The following is an 18,369-nucleotide window of genomic DNA, read 5'->3' as shown; positions in this document are numbered from 1 at the left end:
TATGTTGTGGGTTTTGTGGAACAAATTACCATCGGATGTTGGGGCCCCACTGTGTGTGTGTGCGTGTGTGTGTGTGTATTTTTTTTTTTTTTTAGATGTGGTCTCCATACTTGAACACAGTATTCTTTCAATTGATGCTGGTAAAGGCTCTTAGTTGGGAACAGTTGATACAAGTTGTACTTCACACACTTGGCGATTAATTTTAAGTGTGTGCATCGACTTCAAGCGTGAAATGATTGTGGGGGGAGCAAGACGTGCAGGTATGTTGGCACAGTGAACATGGTTAATTGTTCCCTTTCTGTAGTGTCATGATTTTACCTGGACCTGCTAAAAAGCAGGCCAACAACCAGCCAAAGGTCACACATGGAACAGGCACATGTGACTCATGTCAGTGTGTCTTGTCTTGTAATACACAGTAGCGACGCAGCACAGTTGCCCAGCTAACCACCAAGTACAACAGGGGAACAGCAACAGCAATATCCATATCAACTATGAGCTGGATATTAGCTCATAGAGGCTATGGTGATCGACGGCCGTCACGGGTACTCATTCTCACTGCAAAACGCAAGCAACTGCACCTTGTATGGGCACATTAGCACCAACACTGAACCACTGAAATGTGGAAATCTGTTTCCTGGTCTGATGAATCCCATTTCTAACTCAATCATGCTGACAGGCATATCTGTATTTACCGAAAGCAACATGAGGCTATGGCACCTAGATGCACTGTTGGTGTTTGGCGATTGTTTTTGTGGTATTACCTTTTGTGGTTTTTGTGGTATTATTTTATGGGCTTCTGATCACTGCTCGATGGGAATGCCTGTCTTTCTATCATCATAAACAAAACACACACAGCACAAACATAACATTATACACATCTATATTCATCACAGTGTACCAAGGTGGAATTGAACTAGTTAGTTGTTTGGTTTTTAGCAGCATTAGCAACTAAGGCTATATTGCTCTGGGATATGCGGTGGTCATTCCCTGACCTTTCCACATCCTCCGTATTTGGTGGTGACGGGCTTGAACCCCCGGTCTAATCAAGAAGCGTGTGCTGCGTACTGCTGCTCCTTCCCACCTGGCTACGGAGGCGCCATTGAACTAGTGTTTCAGAGCTGCCTTACATAAGATACTATATGTCTAAATATCTTTCTGTTGTTGCTAACCAAGTACACCCTTTCATGATGCCAGTGTACCAGACAACTCCAGCATCTAACAAGACAACGCACTATGCCACAAGGTTTGGCAGATTAACTGGTTTCAGGAACATGACAATGACTTTTCTATCCTCCTGTGGTTGCCAAACTTACTCGATCTCCACCCAATTCAACATGGTTGGGGGTCTCCTGACAGCGTGTAGGCATTACTGGATGCATTGTGCAACATATGGGAACCACAACAGGACATCCTGCTTTGTGTAGTCCATGCCAAGAGGGGCTGTATTATGGGCAAAAAGTTGGCCCCACTATGTTATTAGGTAGGTGTTACAAATGCAATGCCAACTCAGTGTACAAGGATTATGACCTTCCTGTCTCTACAAGTAAATGTTTGATAAATCATCAACTGAAAACGGTGGGCCTTCCTTGCTGCCTGTCTACACTACTAGGACTTAATGTCTGACCATATAAAAACACAAAATCCCTTTTAACCTCTATTGCTTTTAAATTCAACCTCGGCAAGTGTATAAGTTAGTTTGTGGTTGTTATTCCCCAAGTGTAAAACCTTACATTTTGCTGCATTAAAAGATAGCTGCCACTTTTCTGACCATCCCAGAAGTCTGAGTCATCTTTAAAAAGCTCTGCTTGGCAATGATCATTAACTACTATATCAATCAAGCCCTGTATTTCTTCTTCAATTTCAGAAAAATAACTGTTGTCACAGTATTGATTCTTGGGGTACCTCACTTCTTACGTTATTCCAATTTCCTTCAAATCTAACACTTTTGTGCCAATTAGCCTGTCCCCCGCTGAAGAAGTTAAGTGACGTTGTCAGTTGGTCAAAAACTGCTCGACTCATAGGACGTTCACATTATGTCCTTTCATACACAGAAACAGACAATTTTTTTGGAAATTTTTACCATATTTTTGATTAATTAACATATTAAATTGTCTTACAAATAGCTTAAATAATCTTAGTCACATTCGTTAGTTTATTTTAAAATTTAGCTAGTGATTTGTAAGTTACTACTTACTATTTGTACCACTATTGTATCGGTGTTTTGTTGTGGATGATTATGATTACCAGGGTTTTAATTGTGATAAATAAGTAGCTCAAAGGTTCTAATCACTTGTTGGATTTATATCTTTTTTACGTTTAAGCTAAGGGATTTTTACTTTTCAGTAAGCATATAATGAATTTAATTTCAATTGTTATGGTATAGCATAACATATATCTTGAACTTGATAGCGTAAGGTATAACGTAAAACTAGATGACTACCTATCACTGCATTTAGGAATCTATTAGTGTACTGTAGTATTGTCAGTTAATCAGTTAAATTAATTAATTTTCATTATCATCAATTAAATTGTATTTAAATGGAAATCATGCTCCAGACTAGAGCAGCAAGGCAACAGGCATAAAGTAGTTGGAGTGCTGTGGTTCAGGGGAGAACCAAAGGGTACAATTCTCCAATGCATCACAGCTCAAAAAATGTGCAATGTTTGCAGACTTTCTGGAAGAAGATATGATCCAGCTAAGGAGGATGTCTTTGTGTGTGAAGAAATTAGGCACCAACTAAGCATTCTGACAGGCATTTGAGTTTGAAGAGTAGGGTACATGGCCCTTGAAGGAATTAAAATGGGTGGCCTATCAAGCTCTCAGCTGCCCAACTCAATGCCAGAGCTCACTCTTGTGCATCAGGCAACACAGTGGTAAAATATGCTGGTCTCACAGCAGCTAGTTATTGTTGGTGACACTATTGTCAGGGAAATATGTTGTGCAAGAAGGATATGTGGAAAAGGACCAGAGTATGTCTGCCAGTGGAAAAAGTAGAGAAGATATCTTTTAAGGGCACAAAAGGTGATATTATTGTATGCGTCGGTACTAATTATTAACAGTAAAAGATCCTAGGACTTAACAAGTACAAGGCAATGTTAGTAAAAAAGTCATGAGTTAGGATTGAATTTGAAAGTGTTTGAAATTCTGCCCAGACACAATAGGAGGGAGTATATGTTGAGAGCCTTGTCAATCAATTCAGCCTTGCAGGGCTCATGGGGATAGAATTTTTCTCATTGTGGTCTGTGCTTATTAACAGGAGAGATTGTTTTTTCAGAGATGGGATACACATGAATAGAAAGGGTGAAATAAAATTTGCTGTTGCTATCAAGGCATTAGTAGAGGCATATGATGCAAGCTTATGCAGCATCAGCCAAAAAAAAAAAAAAAATAGGTGGGTTGGAAAACTGCTAGCTTTGGTGGGGGAAGGATACACAGACAAATAGTTTAACTAGAGCTGTACACAGGTGAAAGTGATTCTTGTAATGCTATTATTGGTACATGCAGCAGCCTGGAAAGCAAGGTGTCTGGGATTTCAGGCCCTGCTGTGGGTCATCATGGAACAAATGAATAAATTGGCCATTAGGGTAATTAAGAGTATGAACAGGTGCATACACCAATGTACACCAATGCTAGGGGTATAGTAAATAAATTCAATGAATTCGAAGCAAGACATCAAGGGAAGATATTGTTGGGATATCAGAGACATGGCATCACATAGATATAAGGAATGCAGAATTTGAAGAGTAGGGTAGAAGTACAATGTGTACAGAAAGGACAGGAAGGGAGGATGGGTTATTTATCAGTTTCTTAACTGTTAGTTAAGAAACTGATAAATCTGAGTCAGTGCATCCAGTTGACATGAGTGGAGAGTGCAATGTTGAGTCAGTTTGGTGTGACATATCCACTGGGAAACCAAAATACAGAGAGTAGGAGGGTGTTATAGACCTAATGACTGTTGTGAGAACACCAAACAGCTATACAGAGAAATAATGTGGCCTAGAAAATCAGAATTTCTTATAATAGGGATTCTAACTTTCCAGATATTGACTATAATTTGTGGGTTGGTCACTCACACACTAGCAAGACTGGTGGATTTCTTGGATGGCTGTTTTCTACAGCAGTAGGTTGGAAGCAAGCAAGATCAGGCTATCAGCAGTGATTCTTTATGCATTAAGAATCTGTAGGCAAAAGATCCACTGGGTGGCAGTGATCACGGTGTACTAATGTGGAATTTAATTAAAGACATAAATACTGTCAAGGGTAGAGGGAGAGGCTTCTACTTTCATAAGGGTGACTATAGTGGTCCAAGAAGTTTTTAAATTCCATGCAGCAGGACTAACTGGTAATGTTACCAATAGCAAATTCTAAGTAAGAAGCATTCAAGGGAAGTAATCATAGGAGCTAACAGGCTTTTCATACCATCTAAGAAATACTGTTCAAGGTATACACAAATGGATGTCAGGTGATACAGAAGCCTGTGGTAGGTATAAATTAGTCTGTAATCAAGTCATAAGGGAGGTTAGGCAAGTTAATGCAGATTATGAGAAACTAGCAAAGAAAAACAGCAAATACCAGTAGAAGGAAGGGGTTGAATCACATTTGGTCACATTTGGCCACAATGTCTGTGGGTTAACTGTTTGATGACCCGGCTCAGTTTGCAGACAAATTGAATAGGTATTGTGCATCTACATTCACACACGACTAATTCTTTATAGAAGGGGATGCCAGAAGTTCATCAGACTCTAACGAGGAGCTAAATGACTTTGTGATAACTGAAAGGAAAGTGAAGGAGAAATTGTTGAAGTTATACATAAAAAAGGCACCTGGGTGGATGAAATCTAAACAATTAGCATTAGTAGAGGCATATGATGCAAGCTTATGCAGCATCAGCCAAAAAAAAAAAAAAATTTATTTAGGCTATCAACCTAATGGTTGGATGGAAGTCTGTTCCACCAACCAACTACCCACTGGCTAAAGGCAAATTTCCGCACATCTATAATACATTTGCCTTTCCTCAATTTGAATTTATGCCCTCTCAGGTGATTATTCTGAGCAAGAGGAAGAATCCCATCAGCATTGAGCATGCTCAAACCATTCAAGGCTTTATACACCTCTATCAGATCACCTCGCCGGTGCCTAGTCTCCAGACACTGTAATTTGCAAAACTTAAGCCTTTCTTCGTAAGAGCAACCCTTTGTTCCATTCACTAACCTTGTTGCCCTTCTCTGTACTCGTTCCAGCAGCTCTACATCCTTTTTGAAATGATGCCTCCAGACCTGTATACAGTACTCAAGGTGTGGCCTGACCATTGCCTTATACAAAGGAATAATCACCTCCTTATCCCTGCCAGAAAAATTCCTGTATATCATTGACAAGCCACCATGAGCTACTCTTGCAAACCGTCTGCACTACTCGGAGAACTTCATATCTGCCTGCACAATTACCCCCAAGGTCCTTTTCATTCTCTACCACTGTCAGTGTAGTACCACAGAGTTGATACGTTGTTCTGGGTTTGCTGTTTCCCATATGTAGTACTTTACATTTGTCAATGTTAAACTTCATTTGCCACCTCTCAGGCCATCTGCTCAACCTTTCCGGATCCTGTTGCAGCAGCATAGCGTCAGAAGTGTCCTTAACAACCCTGCAAACCTTTGTATCAAACTTGGACATTAAGCTTGATATACCATTATCAATATTAGTTATAAATACAGAAAACAATGGACCCAACCCTGAGGGACTCCACTAATAACATTAGTCCACGATGAGCAGTGTCCATTGATTACCACTCTCTGTCTTCTTCCCCGCAACCACCCCTTTATCCATAGCAGCAATTTGCCTCCAATGCCACACTGCTCCAATTTGTGCAGCAGTCTTCCATGTGCGACAGTATCAAAAACCTTTCTAAGATACAAATATATAATATCAAAATTATTCCCTGCATCCAGTTCTTTTGTGACTGCATCATAGTATACAATCAAATTGGTCAGGCAAGACATTCCCTTAACAAAACCATGCTGTGTCCGAGCTATAACTGAAGTCTTGTCTAGATGATCCTGTAGTGCGTCTTTAACCAGTGCCTCCATTAATTTTCCTGGAAGAGAAGTTAAACTCACAGGTCTATAATTACTTGTGTCAGCCTTTGATCCTCCTTTGTGAATTGGGGTCACATTTTCACATCTCCAGTCTATGGGTACCTCCTCTGAGTCCAAGGAAGCTCTCATAATTATGGCTAAGGGCTTGCTTCGTTCCTTTGCTGCCTTCTTTAATATAACTGGATAGATCCCATCCACCACAGGTGCCTTTCTTGTGTTTATCTTCAACAATTTCTCCTCCACTTTACTCTCAGTTATTACAAGATTATCTAGCTTACTGCCAGAGTTGAATACACATCTGGCATTCCCCTCGCTGAATAACTCCTCATGTGTGAATGTCGATGCAAAATATTCATTTAGTTTGTTAGCTACCTGAGCAGGATCATCAACAGTTGAACCATCGCTATCAAGTGGACCAATCTGATTCATACTCTTCCTTCTAGAGTTTACATAAGGAAAGAACTCTTTGCATCCTTTGCTAAAGATTTCTCATAATCTGCCTTCGCCTGCCTAACCTCCTTTGTAACTTGGTTACAGATCAACTTATATCTATCATAGGCTTCTGTGTCATATGTTAATTTATATGTATCCCATGCATTTTTATTCTCTGCCATATGTCTCATTAGTTCATCTGACATCCATATAGGCCTAAACCTTGAACAATATTTCTTAGTTGGCATGTAAAGCCTAGTAGCTTCCAAGATAAGTTCTTTGAATGCTTCCCATTTTGAATTTGCTGTTGGTAACATCATCAGTTGGTTCCACTGTATAGAATTTAAATACTGTCTCAGACCATCGTAGTCACCTTTATGAAAGCAATAACCCTTCCCTTTACTCCTGATGGTAGTTACCTCTTTGAGTAAATCCCACTTCAGCACACTGCGATCACTGCCACCTAGTGGTTTCTTTATCTGCAGATTCTTAATGCATGAAGAATCACTACTGATAATCAAATCAAGAGTATTACTTCCTCTAGTTGCCTCCCGAACATGCTGATGTAGAAAACAATCTTCCAATAAATCCACAAAAGCCTTGCTAGTGTGTGAGTGACAAACTCACAAATTCCAGTCAATATCTGGGAAATTAAAATCCCCCATTATAAGATTCTCTGATTTACTGGCCCACTCTAGTTCCCTGTACAGTTTCTTATTATACTCACAGAGTCATTAGGCCTACAGCACACTCCTACTCTCAATTTTGATCTCCCAGTGCTTATGTCACACCAAACTGACTCGACACTGCACTGTCCAGCGATGTCGACTGGCTTCACTTCCTTGGATTTTATGTGTTTCTTAACTAATAGCATAACCCCTCCTCCCTTCCTATCCTGTCTATCTTTCTGTACACATTTGTACCCCCCAAATTCCAATTATGCATTCCTCATATCTGTGTGACACCACGTCTCTGATATCCCAACAATATCCGCCTTTGATGCTTTGAGCAATATCTCAAATTCATCAAATTTATTTACCAAACTCCTTGCATTGGTGTACACGAAAGTATACATGCACGTGTTCCTATTCTTAGCTACCCTAACACAACTCATGTGTTTATTTGTACCGCAGTGACTCCCAGCAGTTTCTGAAATATCCTGCATCTTGTTTTCCAGGCTTCCGCTCATTCCAATAGAAGCAGTGCAAGAATCACTTTCACCTCTGCCAGTGGTTACTGTTAATCTATTAGTCCTTGTAACCCCCCAAGCTAGCAGTTTTCTGACCCACCTAAAACTGCCTTGATAGCATCAGCAAATATTTTTGTACCCTTTCTATTTAATTGAGGCAGCATAGAAAGTAAGCAAATCATTAGCCATAATTATGATAGCACCCTTGGATTCAGGGGAGGTTCCTATGGACTGGAGAAGTACAAATATATCCCCAATTCATAAAGGGAGACCATAAGGCGACAGAAGTAATTGCAGACATGCTAACTTAACATCTATTCCAGAGAAAATAATGGAATCACTGGTTAAAGAAGTAATGCAGAATCATTCAGTTATACTGCAGTCACAACATGGATTTGTCAAGGGATAGTATTGTCTAACCAATCTAATAGGTTACTATGATGCAATGACCAAGGATGCAAAAAATAATTTTTACATCATATACTTGGATTTCAGGAAGGCTTTTGATACTATTGCGCATAAAAGACTGCTCTACACACTGGAGCAATGTGACATTAGGGGCAAGGTACTGCTATAGATAAAGGGATGGTGAAGTCAGAGGGTGGTTATCAGTGGGCACTGCTCTTTGTGGACAAATGTTATTAGTGGAATTTCCCAGGGTTCAGTGCTGGGTTGATTGTTGTTTTCAATATTTATCAATGATATTGATGAAGGTATATATCAGGCTTAATCTCTAAGGTTTCAGTTGATATAAAGGTTGGCAGGGTGGTCAATGACAGTCATTAGGGGGAACTACTGTTACAAGATCTAGGGAAATTGGATCAATGGGCTGAGAAATGGCAGTTGAACTTTAACATTGGCAAATGCAAGGTACAGCACAAGGGTAGTGGTAACCCCAGAGTAACTTATTAACTGTGTGATACTATACTCATGGTAGTGGTGAATGAAAAAGGCATGGGGGTAATTGTGCAATCAGATAAGAATTTTTGTGAGCAGTGCAGCCAAGCTGCCAGGAAAGTACATGGGGTTTTGTCAATGATATACAAAAACTTTGCTAGTAAAAATAAGGAGGCGATTATCCCTTTTTATAAGGCCATGAGTAAGGCTTTTTTATAAGGCTTTTTATAAGGCATTAGTACTGTATACAGGTCTAGGGGCCATGCTTTAGGAACAATGTAGATCTGCTGGACTGGCTGCAGAGAAGGGCAACCGGATTGGTGCTATTACCTAGAGAGGCTTCAGTTCTACAATTTGCAGATTTTGGAGATTAGGCACCTGTGTAGTGATCTGATTGAGGTGTTTAAGGTCTTGAATGGATTGAGTAAGCTGAATATTAATGGTATTCTTTCACTTGCTGAAAGAATACCATTTCCATTACTAGCGTCAGGATGGTTGCTGTTCCACCTAGCTTGTCAAGGGAGCAAAGCTCCCTCCAATGTTTCTCTGCCCAAATGAAAGGTTGTCTCATTGGACATAGCAGGGAGCTCCCAGAGTTCAAGTTTGTTGTTCTTGGGCAGAGACAGCAGGTTTTTTGCATCTTGAATAATTAGCATGTATTTTAAGGTTGTCTTCAGTAGGAAGCCCAGTTTTTCTGTTGATTTTTTTCATGCATTTGGAACTGTTACATAGTGGGAGCCATAGCAGTTTGGACTTGGTATATATTCTAATGTCTGGATACCCCTTGGACTGGTGAAGGTGTAACCAATAAAAAAAAAAAAAAGCCCACCACCTGTATTATAAATGTACACTGTATGACCAAAGGTATTCAGACACACATAGGTATTTTTTGGCCTGCATACTCATATTCTCTTTAGATACATTCTACCAACCTCTGGTAGATGTCAGCTGGAAGTTGTTTTCAACTGCCAGAGCTTTTTTTGGAAGAAGGGCATTTTGGCTGCAACCTAATCTGGCACTGGAATTTCACACTGGTGTTCAATGGGGTTGAAATCAGTCTTCTGAGCCGGCCAGCCCAATTTTTTTGTCTTTTGTCCACAAGCCAGCCCTATGTGAACTCAGGGCCACTGAAAGTGGGTAGGTGAGGTAAGCGTTGCTTATGGGTGGCAGTTCAGGAGGGCACCAAAAAAATTTGACATATACAAGTCAGGCCTCTGTTTAACGAACTTCTTTATAGAGAAATATGATATTTGCGATTTTTTTAAAATTCTCCGTGGATAATTATATTTATAATAGTTTCAGTAGAATGAAGAAAATTTCCATATAACAGACAGATTACGAGAGACTTTACTGGGAACGCATTGTTCACACTTATTGAGGCTATTGATTCAATTAGTGCTGCTGCTAAGCACTAATTAAGAGCCAAAGGAACTGCCATTCTGCAACTTAGTGTTACTCTTAAAACCTATTCAACCGCTTGTCCCACATACCCAGAAGTCGCACTGGTTATCTGATTGGTTTTATACAGTCAACGCGACTTCCATTGTTTACCAGTGTTCAACACGACAGGTAGATAATTCATTTGAAATGAAATAAATACAGTACATGAAATTGCAGGCGCATTAATTTGCTTATCCGGATCTGTGTTTCATATTTATAATTTGCAGTTATAAAATCTTCTTTTTCTTCAAGATCTGTGCCCTTAGGCAGGTTCAGGGCTTCATTGATGCATGCTTCTCTATCTTGTGCTATACTTTTAATTCCTGCATAATTTCCTCTTACCGTACAATCCATCATTCCAATTCTCCTTTTCCCAACAGTTCTCTTCCCACATATCTACTGCTCAATCTCTTTCCTTAGCATGCTTTCTCTTCTCAATACATGTCCTATAAAGTTATTTTGTCTCCTTAATTCTTTACAAACGTCCTCTTCTACTCTCCGCACCCATATCTCGAAAGCTTCTAGGCATCTAATCTCCTCTTTCCCAGTGTCAATATCTCGGAGCCATATAGTACAACAGTCCATATTAATGTTTTCATCATTTGCTTTCTTAATTCCTCCTTGAAATTTCTTCTCAATAGTTCTTTTCTTTTACTAAATACTTCTTTTACTAAATACTTCTTTCCCATTGTAATTCTTGTTTTTATTTCTTCTAGGCTTTTCCCAATTTCTGTCATTACATTTCGCAAGTATCTGTATCTGTCGACCTGTTCCAATATTATTCCATCTAATGTTGTATTGATTCTTCTTACCGGCCACTTTGAAATTAATGTTACCTTGGTTTTATTGCTGTTAATCTTCATATTTTACTCCTTTATTGTGCTGTTCAAGATTTTCCAAGGAGCTCTATAATTCTTCATTATTAGCAATCTATAGTCATATACAAATTTTGTCTTTATCTTCCCCCTTCCTACTTTTACAAGGCGCCTCCGTGGCCAGGTGGGAAGGAGCAGCAGTGCGTAGCACACGCTTCTTGATTAGACCGGGGTTCGAGCCCGTCACCACCAAATACGGAGGATGCGGAAAGGTCAGGGAATGACCACCGCATATTCCCGGAGCAATATGGCCTTAGTTGCTAATGCTCCTAAAAAAAAAAAAAAAAAAAAAAAACAAACCTACTTTTACACCTCCTTTCTTCTCTTCTTGGTACTCTTTCACAGTGTTTCTATGTATAAATCAAATAGTAAGGGGGGGGGGACATGGAACATCCTTGCTTTACACCCCTACCAATGGGAAATCATGGAATATTTTCAAGTAAATAGAACAGAGGAAGCATTCAAAAAAAATTAATAATATGGTTACTATCACTGGCATTTCCGCTTCGTTTCCAGAATAAGCAAAAGATTGAAAAGATGTCATTTCGATTATGAACATGGAAACACGTAGACAGGAAGCTATTCAGGATCCACAACAAAATTTCAATAAAATTTTTCTTTCAAATTATGGACACAACAATTTTTTTCATATTTCTGAATTTAAAAAAAAAAAAAAAAAAAAGGTAATATAACGATTTCTTAAATCTTTGCAAATATTTACATAATAAATTAAGTGACATTAATCATAATGAGTCTGATATTGATGGTTTAGCATTATTTGAAGAACTTAGTACTTCAAATTTATATTAAAGACAATATTACTCCATTTGAAGTATTACAATATTTTTTAAAAAATTTTACAGATACTTTTTCAAATGTAGCAGTTGGATTAAAAATTTATGCAAATAAGGGGAACAAAGCTGCTCTTACCAAGAAAGGCTTAAGTTCTGCGAACTGCAGCTTCTGGAGACTAGGCTCATCGTGGTGATCTGATTGAGGAGTACAAAGCCTTGAATGAGTTGAGCAGGCTCAGTGTTGATGGGATTCTTCCTCTTGCTCAGATTACGCACTTGCAAGAGCTTAAATTCAAATTGAGGAAAGACAGTTGTAGAACAGTTGTTCAGAAATTTGTATTTAGCCAGCAAGTGGTTAAATGTGGAACAAACTTCTATCTGTTGTTGTGGAAGTTAATAGCTTAAATAAATTCAAGCAAGAACTGGACAAACTTTTGGAGCGGATGGGGAGGTGAATGGAAAATGAGTTTTTTTTTTTTTGCTGTATAAGCTTACTTTCTTGCATCATCATCATCATCAGCCATTTTCAATCCACTGCAGGATGAAGGCCTCTCCAGCAACTTTCCAGTTCCTTCTGTTTTGAGCACTGGCCATCCATTTACTATCCACAAACTCATGAATTTCATCTATCATCTCCGCCTTTGTCTTCCAGGTTTTCTTCTAGCTCCTCTTGGGTACCATCTTGTTATTTTCTTAGTCCATCTGTCTTCATGTCTTCAAGCTATGTGTCCTGCCCAAGACCATTTTAGTTCTTTAGTTTTGATAAGAATGTCCTTTACTTGAGTTTGCTGCCTAATCCATGTGTTTCTCTTCTTATCTAACAGTCTGATTCCCAATATAATTCGTTCCATTCTCCGCTGTGTAGTTCTCAGCTTCTCTTCCATTCTTTTGGTGAGTGCCCAAGTTTCACTTCCATAAGTCATGGTGGGGAGTATACATTGGTTCATTATTTTACGTTTCAGACAAACTGGGATATTGCTCTTCAGTATGTGACTATATTTCCTGAATGCTATCCATCCAAAATTTATTCTTCTCTTGACTCCCAGCCATTTATTATTATTACAGCTAATAACTTGTCCCAGATAATTATATGACTCCACCTTTCCAATTACTGCTCCTTCAATCATTATTTCCCTTTCTGTGGCATACTTGTTCATCATTACTTTTGTTTTAGCCATATTCATCTTTAGTCCAAAATCCTTACTAACCGTGCATAACTGATTAAGATTTTCCTCTAATTCTTTGGTATTGTGGCTTATGACCACAATGTCATCTGCAAATCGTAAATGGTTTAGGTACTCTCCGTTCACATTGACTCCTTTCTGTGACCAGTCTAATCTTCTGAAAGCTTCCTCAAGGGCAGCAGTAAACAGCTTTGGAGATATTGTCTCCTTGTCGAACTCCTTTCTCAATTTTAAATTTGCTACTGTCTTTGTCTAGTCTAATAAAGGAGGTAGCACTCTCATATTTTCTTCAAAATCATAATATATGGGGTATCTGTGCCTTGTCTTTGCAGTGCCCGAAACATTGCCTTATGATGTATGGAGTCAAATGCCTTTTCATAATCCACAAATGCCAGGCATAATGGTGTTTTATATTCATTTGCTTTCTCCATTAGCTGTGATATTACGTGAAGGTGATCCATAGTTGAGAATCCTGTCCTAAAGCCAGCTTACTCTTTCGGTTGATTCTCATCAAGTATTCTTTCTTCTGTTAGTAATGACCCTTGTGAACAACTTGTAGATGTGGGATAACAAGCTAATTGGTCTATAATTTCCAATTTCTGATTTATCTCCTTTCTTATGCAGCAAAACTATGATTGCATTATTCCACTGCTTAGGTGTCACACCTTTTCTAATGCACTTTGTGAAGAGCCTTGCCAGTTTTTGTGTTATGTCTCTTCCTCCCAATTTTAACAACTCTACAGTAACTTCATCTTCCCCCGGGGCTTTCTGATTCTTCATTTTCTTCAATGCATGTTCTACCTCATCAGAAAGAATATCGGGTTTGTCGTATGTGTTGCTACTTTGCAATCCATCTTTCCCACTGCTGGCATCATTCCCCTGCTCCTTGTATAATTCTCTATGGTAGTCTTCTGCTATTTGAATTATGCCTTCTCTGCTGTTTATAAGTACACCATCGCTATTCTTCAGTTTAAGTTGATCCCAGGGGCTCACATCTGGTGAGTTTGGACTTGGCACACCCAGGATCCTGAGCTGGATTTCATCATCCTTCTCTTTCTTGGTGATTCCCTTCTACTTCTCTCTCTCTCTCTCTCTCTCTCAGGGTAACTCAGTAATTTTTTTTTTTTCTTTTTTGGCTGGTGCAGCATAAGCCTCAGGCTTCCTTGCACCATATAGCTAATAATAATAATAATTAAGTATCATTTGTCTTTCTGTATTACTGCTCATGGTTGGTGATTTAAATCCTTTGTTTTCCCTTAATGCTTGTTCTACTTTTGCATCATATGCCATTACTAATGCTAATTTTTCTGACAATTTTTCCAGTTTCCGTTGGCTCAGGTGAATGGAATTTTTTTAAAATTAATGAAAAATTATTTACAATCGACAATGTGACAACAACGACTCTCTAATTTGGCAATAATTTCAATGGAAAATGATCATTTGGAACAAATAAATATAAATGAAATAATTAATAAATTTGCATCTCAAAGCAAGGAAACACATTTGTAAAAAAATTAACATTATAATTTTCCTTTTATTTTATTATTGTGATTAGAGTATGATTACTGTGATTTACAATTTAAAGTTTATTTCCAGAATTTCAGAATGATTTTGTTATTTTTGTTTGTTTCATTATATTACATGGGAGATATACAGCCAGGCTTCGATTAACGCGATTTTCAGTTAACGCTATTTGAAAAATTATACCACTTTTCACTTTATATGATGCAAATTTCCAGTTAACGCGATCTTTTTTTTTTTTTTTTTATGCGATAGTTGAAAAAGATTTGAATCATGCGTTAAGCCTACCACAAGTTGTACGGTCAATAAACAAACGTTTACCTGCTGCCCGCCTCGGTGTGTTCCATCAACCATCGGAAGAAGACGTGTTACTTATTATTATTATTATTATTATTATTATTATTATTAGCTATATGGTGCAAGGAAGCCTGCTCATGCTGCACAAGCCAAAAAAAATATTCCAAAGTTACCCTAAGAGAGAGAGAGAGAGAGAGAGAGAGAGAGAGAAGTAGAAAGGAATCACCAAGAAAGAGAAGATTGATGATATCCAGCTCAAGACCTGGGTTTGCCAAGCCCATACTCACCAGATGAGTTAAATGATAACATTGTACGACAAAATACCCCAAGACAAACTTCCAAAGACATCATTGTTTGCCTCCTGCTAATAAAGTCAATGCAAACTTGCATAAAAATTCAAATTTTTAAATGAGCCAGATGAAAATGTTACCGCGAAGGAGATAACGGTAAAAGAATTAGATGAAATCTTTCGTATCGCATAGAACCTCAAACTAAAGGTTTGAGGTTCTCTGCAATTTATTTCGCCAGGGCCCAGAGAAGATTGTTGTCGGCTATCGGAAATGATTGATGAAAAGAGAAAGTCAACCCTGTTCAAATATTTCTGCAACAGTCATTTCTTCATTGTGTATTTTATGTCAGAGGTTCCCAAACTTTCTCGGTTCACGGCGTCCTTAGTGTCTCAGTAATTTTTTTCAAGGTGCACCCAGACCAAAAGAAATACCTAACAGTTCTGTTTATTAGTTAGGTCCAAACAACTTAATAAAAAATGTTGAAACTGTGAACTACCTCGAGCTAGTAGTTCGTGTGGTGTCCGACAGATGTCAAGTATCGCTGTTTCCCTCGAAAATTTAAAATATTCCGTGGCATACGTACAGTTTTGGAACCGCTCTTTTATGCAATAAACATTTAATTCAGTAATTATTTTCATTATCTTTTACATTGTATACAGTTAAAAAGTCATTTAAAAGGTATTTTTAAAATTCTCTATGGACATTCCAGAAGGTCAAGGACCAATTATAATTTTTGATTATGATATTTGATTAACACGTTTCTGTTTTGCGCTCGCGGGACGAATTAATCAAGGCTAGCCTGTATTGTAGTTTCCTTTTTTCAATTAATAATAATTATTTACATATTATTTTATTTTTTAATTGAAATATTTTGGGGTGATAAATTGGATTTTGCTTACTGGCGGCACATAGGGTCGCAGTGGCCTTGTGTGAACTTTACTGAATGACACAGTCCATTGCCATGCTGATATGAATAAGAGTAGGTAATGCATAATTGTTCAAGTAGGCCATGAATGTCACAGTTTTGGACACTCTACCACCAATGCACAAAATCTAATCCAGGTGCAACAGACCCATACCACCTTCACCAATGTCTTAGTCAAGATGATAAAAAACACATCCATCTGAATGAAATATTGTATTGCGAGATTTGTCACTCTAGAGCACATTCTGTGTTTAGACACGATACGGTCCTAAACAAAAGCACGTGATGAGGCACAAAAATATGCAATTACAGATTTTTATCCTAAAAAAAAAAAAAAAAATGAAATGGCTAGCCTCCCAGCATAGCAAGGCCCTAAGTTATGGCTTATATAATTTGTGAGGGTCTTGTGCAGACCTTTCTTGCATTGTGGTTTTATCTACAACCTTCCATCTTAGAATAACGTCTGCCCCGATGGATTTTGTGGGATACACTCAAGTCGCAGTGGAGTGCACATCTAATTGCCATCAAACTACCATCACATCTTGAAAGTTTGAGTTCCAGTCCATGCTCCATAAATCCATTCTGGCATTCTAACAATAACGTACACGTAGACCCATGAGATTTAGATTGGTATATCTGAACTGATACCCTTTCATGGTGACTTCTGTCATAGTACACAATATTTATGGTGGGGTTCAAATACCTTTTTTTATATAATGTATGTTTCTTATGTGCAGGAAAGTTTTTTTTATTAATACAAACCTTTTTTACAGGATGCATGACAGTAACCATGCTGAGGTTTCCCTGCCAGTCCGATGTGGCTTTGGTTGGTTGATGTTTTTGGTTGAAGTACTCTTAACTGGGACTTTAGGACTGTGTATCTACTGGGTATGGCATCATGGAGAAGGTGTTGCTTGGACAAAGGATACTTCAAAACAGTTTAATTTGCATTATGTGTTAATGTTAGGTGGTATGGTATTCCTGAATGGACAAGGTAGGTAATTTATTATGCTAAGTTTTTCACTTGCTGCCAGATGAAGGAAAGTTCAAAATTGAACTGAAAAATTAAACAAATAAATAACACCAATCTGCATTTTAAGACAAGTTCTCTGATGTTTTTCTGCTGATAAGAAATCTGAACCACATTTTTAATGCAAAATTTACAAGTTACTTGAAATCTGCTCTATCACATCAGAATTTTTTTATAAAAAAAAAAAGAAAAAAAAAAAAAAAAGAGGGGTGCTTCAGGTTTATTTTCTAGAGTTTACAAATAGGTTACTTTTATATATACATGCAACCCCTGTATAACATGGTTTCACTCTAACACAATTGATAAATTGCAGCAATCCTCACACAACACGGTACTCATATAACAGTTTCACTCTAACATGGTTAGAGAATTGCTGCAAACCTTGCATAACACAGTATTTTTGAGCTGTTGTGTGGGGAATACCCTGCTATTATTTTTGGATGTAATTTTTCAACATTTCCATTCTTTTTTGTGAATCCCTGCTGTTGACTTGCTAGTTATGCAAAAAAAAAAAAAAAAAAAATTGAAAAATCCCCGTATTTTATTTTGTTGGGAAATCCCTGTGTTAGGTTCTTAGCTATTGAACTTGTGCTTGTTTGAGACTATAAATTGTGACTTAGAAGCACGCAGTTCTTGACTTTTAAGGTTATTTTGGTTTTTATTTGATTGTTTATAAATTTTTCTGGGTATGTATTACTAAACTTTGTTCTTAAGAACTGTATTGGAATAATTTCTTTGTTGTGAATTAAATTCCAGCCCTAAATTATGCCTAAGGAAATTAAAAAAGCACCACTCAAAAGAAACTTAATTTCTCTGGAATCAAAGATACAAATTTTGGATTATCATAAAAATGGGGAAAAGGTTACATGCATTCCAAAAAGTTTAAATTTAAATGAAGCTACAATCTGGACTATAAAGAAAAATGAACAGAAAATTAGAACTGCTGTTTCTGCAGGATCTTTCATTTCTGCAGATATGATGGCTCGTACTCAAGTGCCAATAATTGATAGCAGTAAAACAATAGATCCCATTAGATGGCAATGCAATTAAACAAAAGGCACTACAAATTTATAACCATTTAAAAGAAAATAGAGAATCTTCTGTTAACCCGGAGTTTATTGCCAGTGAAGGTTGGTTTGAGAGATTTAAAAATCGTTTCTCATTAGATAACTTACGACTTCCAGGGGAAAGTGCATTGGCTGATAATTAAGCACGCCAAGAAGCATGCAGAGGAATTTCAAAAAATTATTGAAGAGCACGGATACATACCACATCAAGTTTTCAATGCCATTTTACCAGTCTTTGGTGGAAACAAAGTCCAATAGAATGTTTATTTCAAAAAAAAAGAGAATTTCACCAGGTTTTAAGGCATCACAAGATTGTGTAACGTTACTTATGTGTA

General features: G+C 37.8%; 1 protein-coding gene across 1 annotated transcript in view; it reads left to right on the top strand.

Moving 5' to 3' along the window:
- Window positions 1-18,369, top strand: part of nemy (cytochrome b561 family member no extended memory) — a 249,925-nt gene that overhangs the window by 191,814 nt on the left and 39,742 nt on the right. Inside the window, exon 2 of the mRNA XM_090374583.1 lies at window positions 16,711-16,931. Within this exon, the coding sequence (XP_090230709.1) occupies window positions 16,711-16,931 (221 nt within the window). The remainder of the gene's footprint in view (window positions 1-16,710; window positions 16,932-18,369) is intronic.

This window comes from Mastigoproctus giganteus, chromosome 1 (assembly GCF_048544385.1).
Source record: "Mastigoproctus giganteus isolate SK-2022 chromosome 1, ASM4854438v1, whole genome shotgun sequence".
Taxonomy (NCBI): Eukaryota; Metazoa; Arthropoda; class Arachnida; order Uropygi; family Thelyphonidae; genus Mastigoproctus; species Mastigoproctus giganteus.
This window is presented reverse-complemented; position numbering and strand designations above follow the sequence as displayed.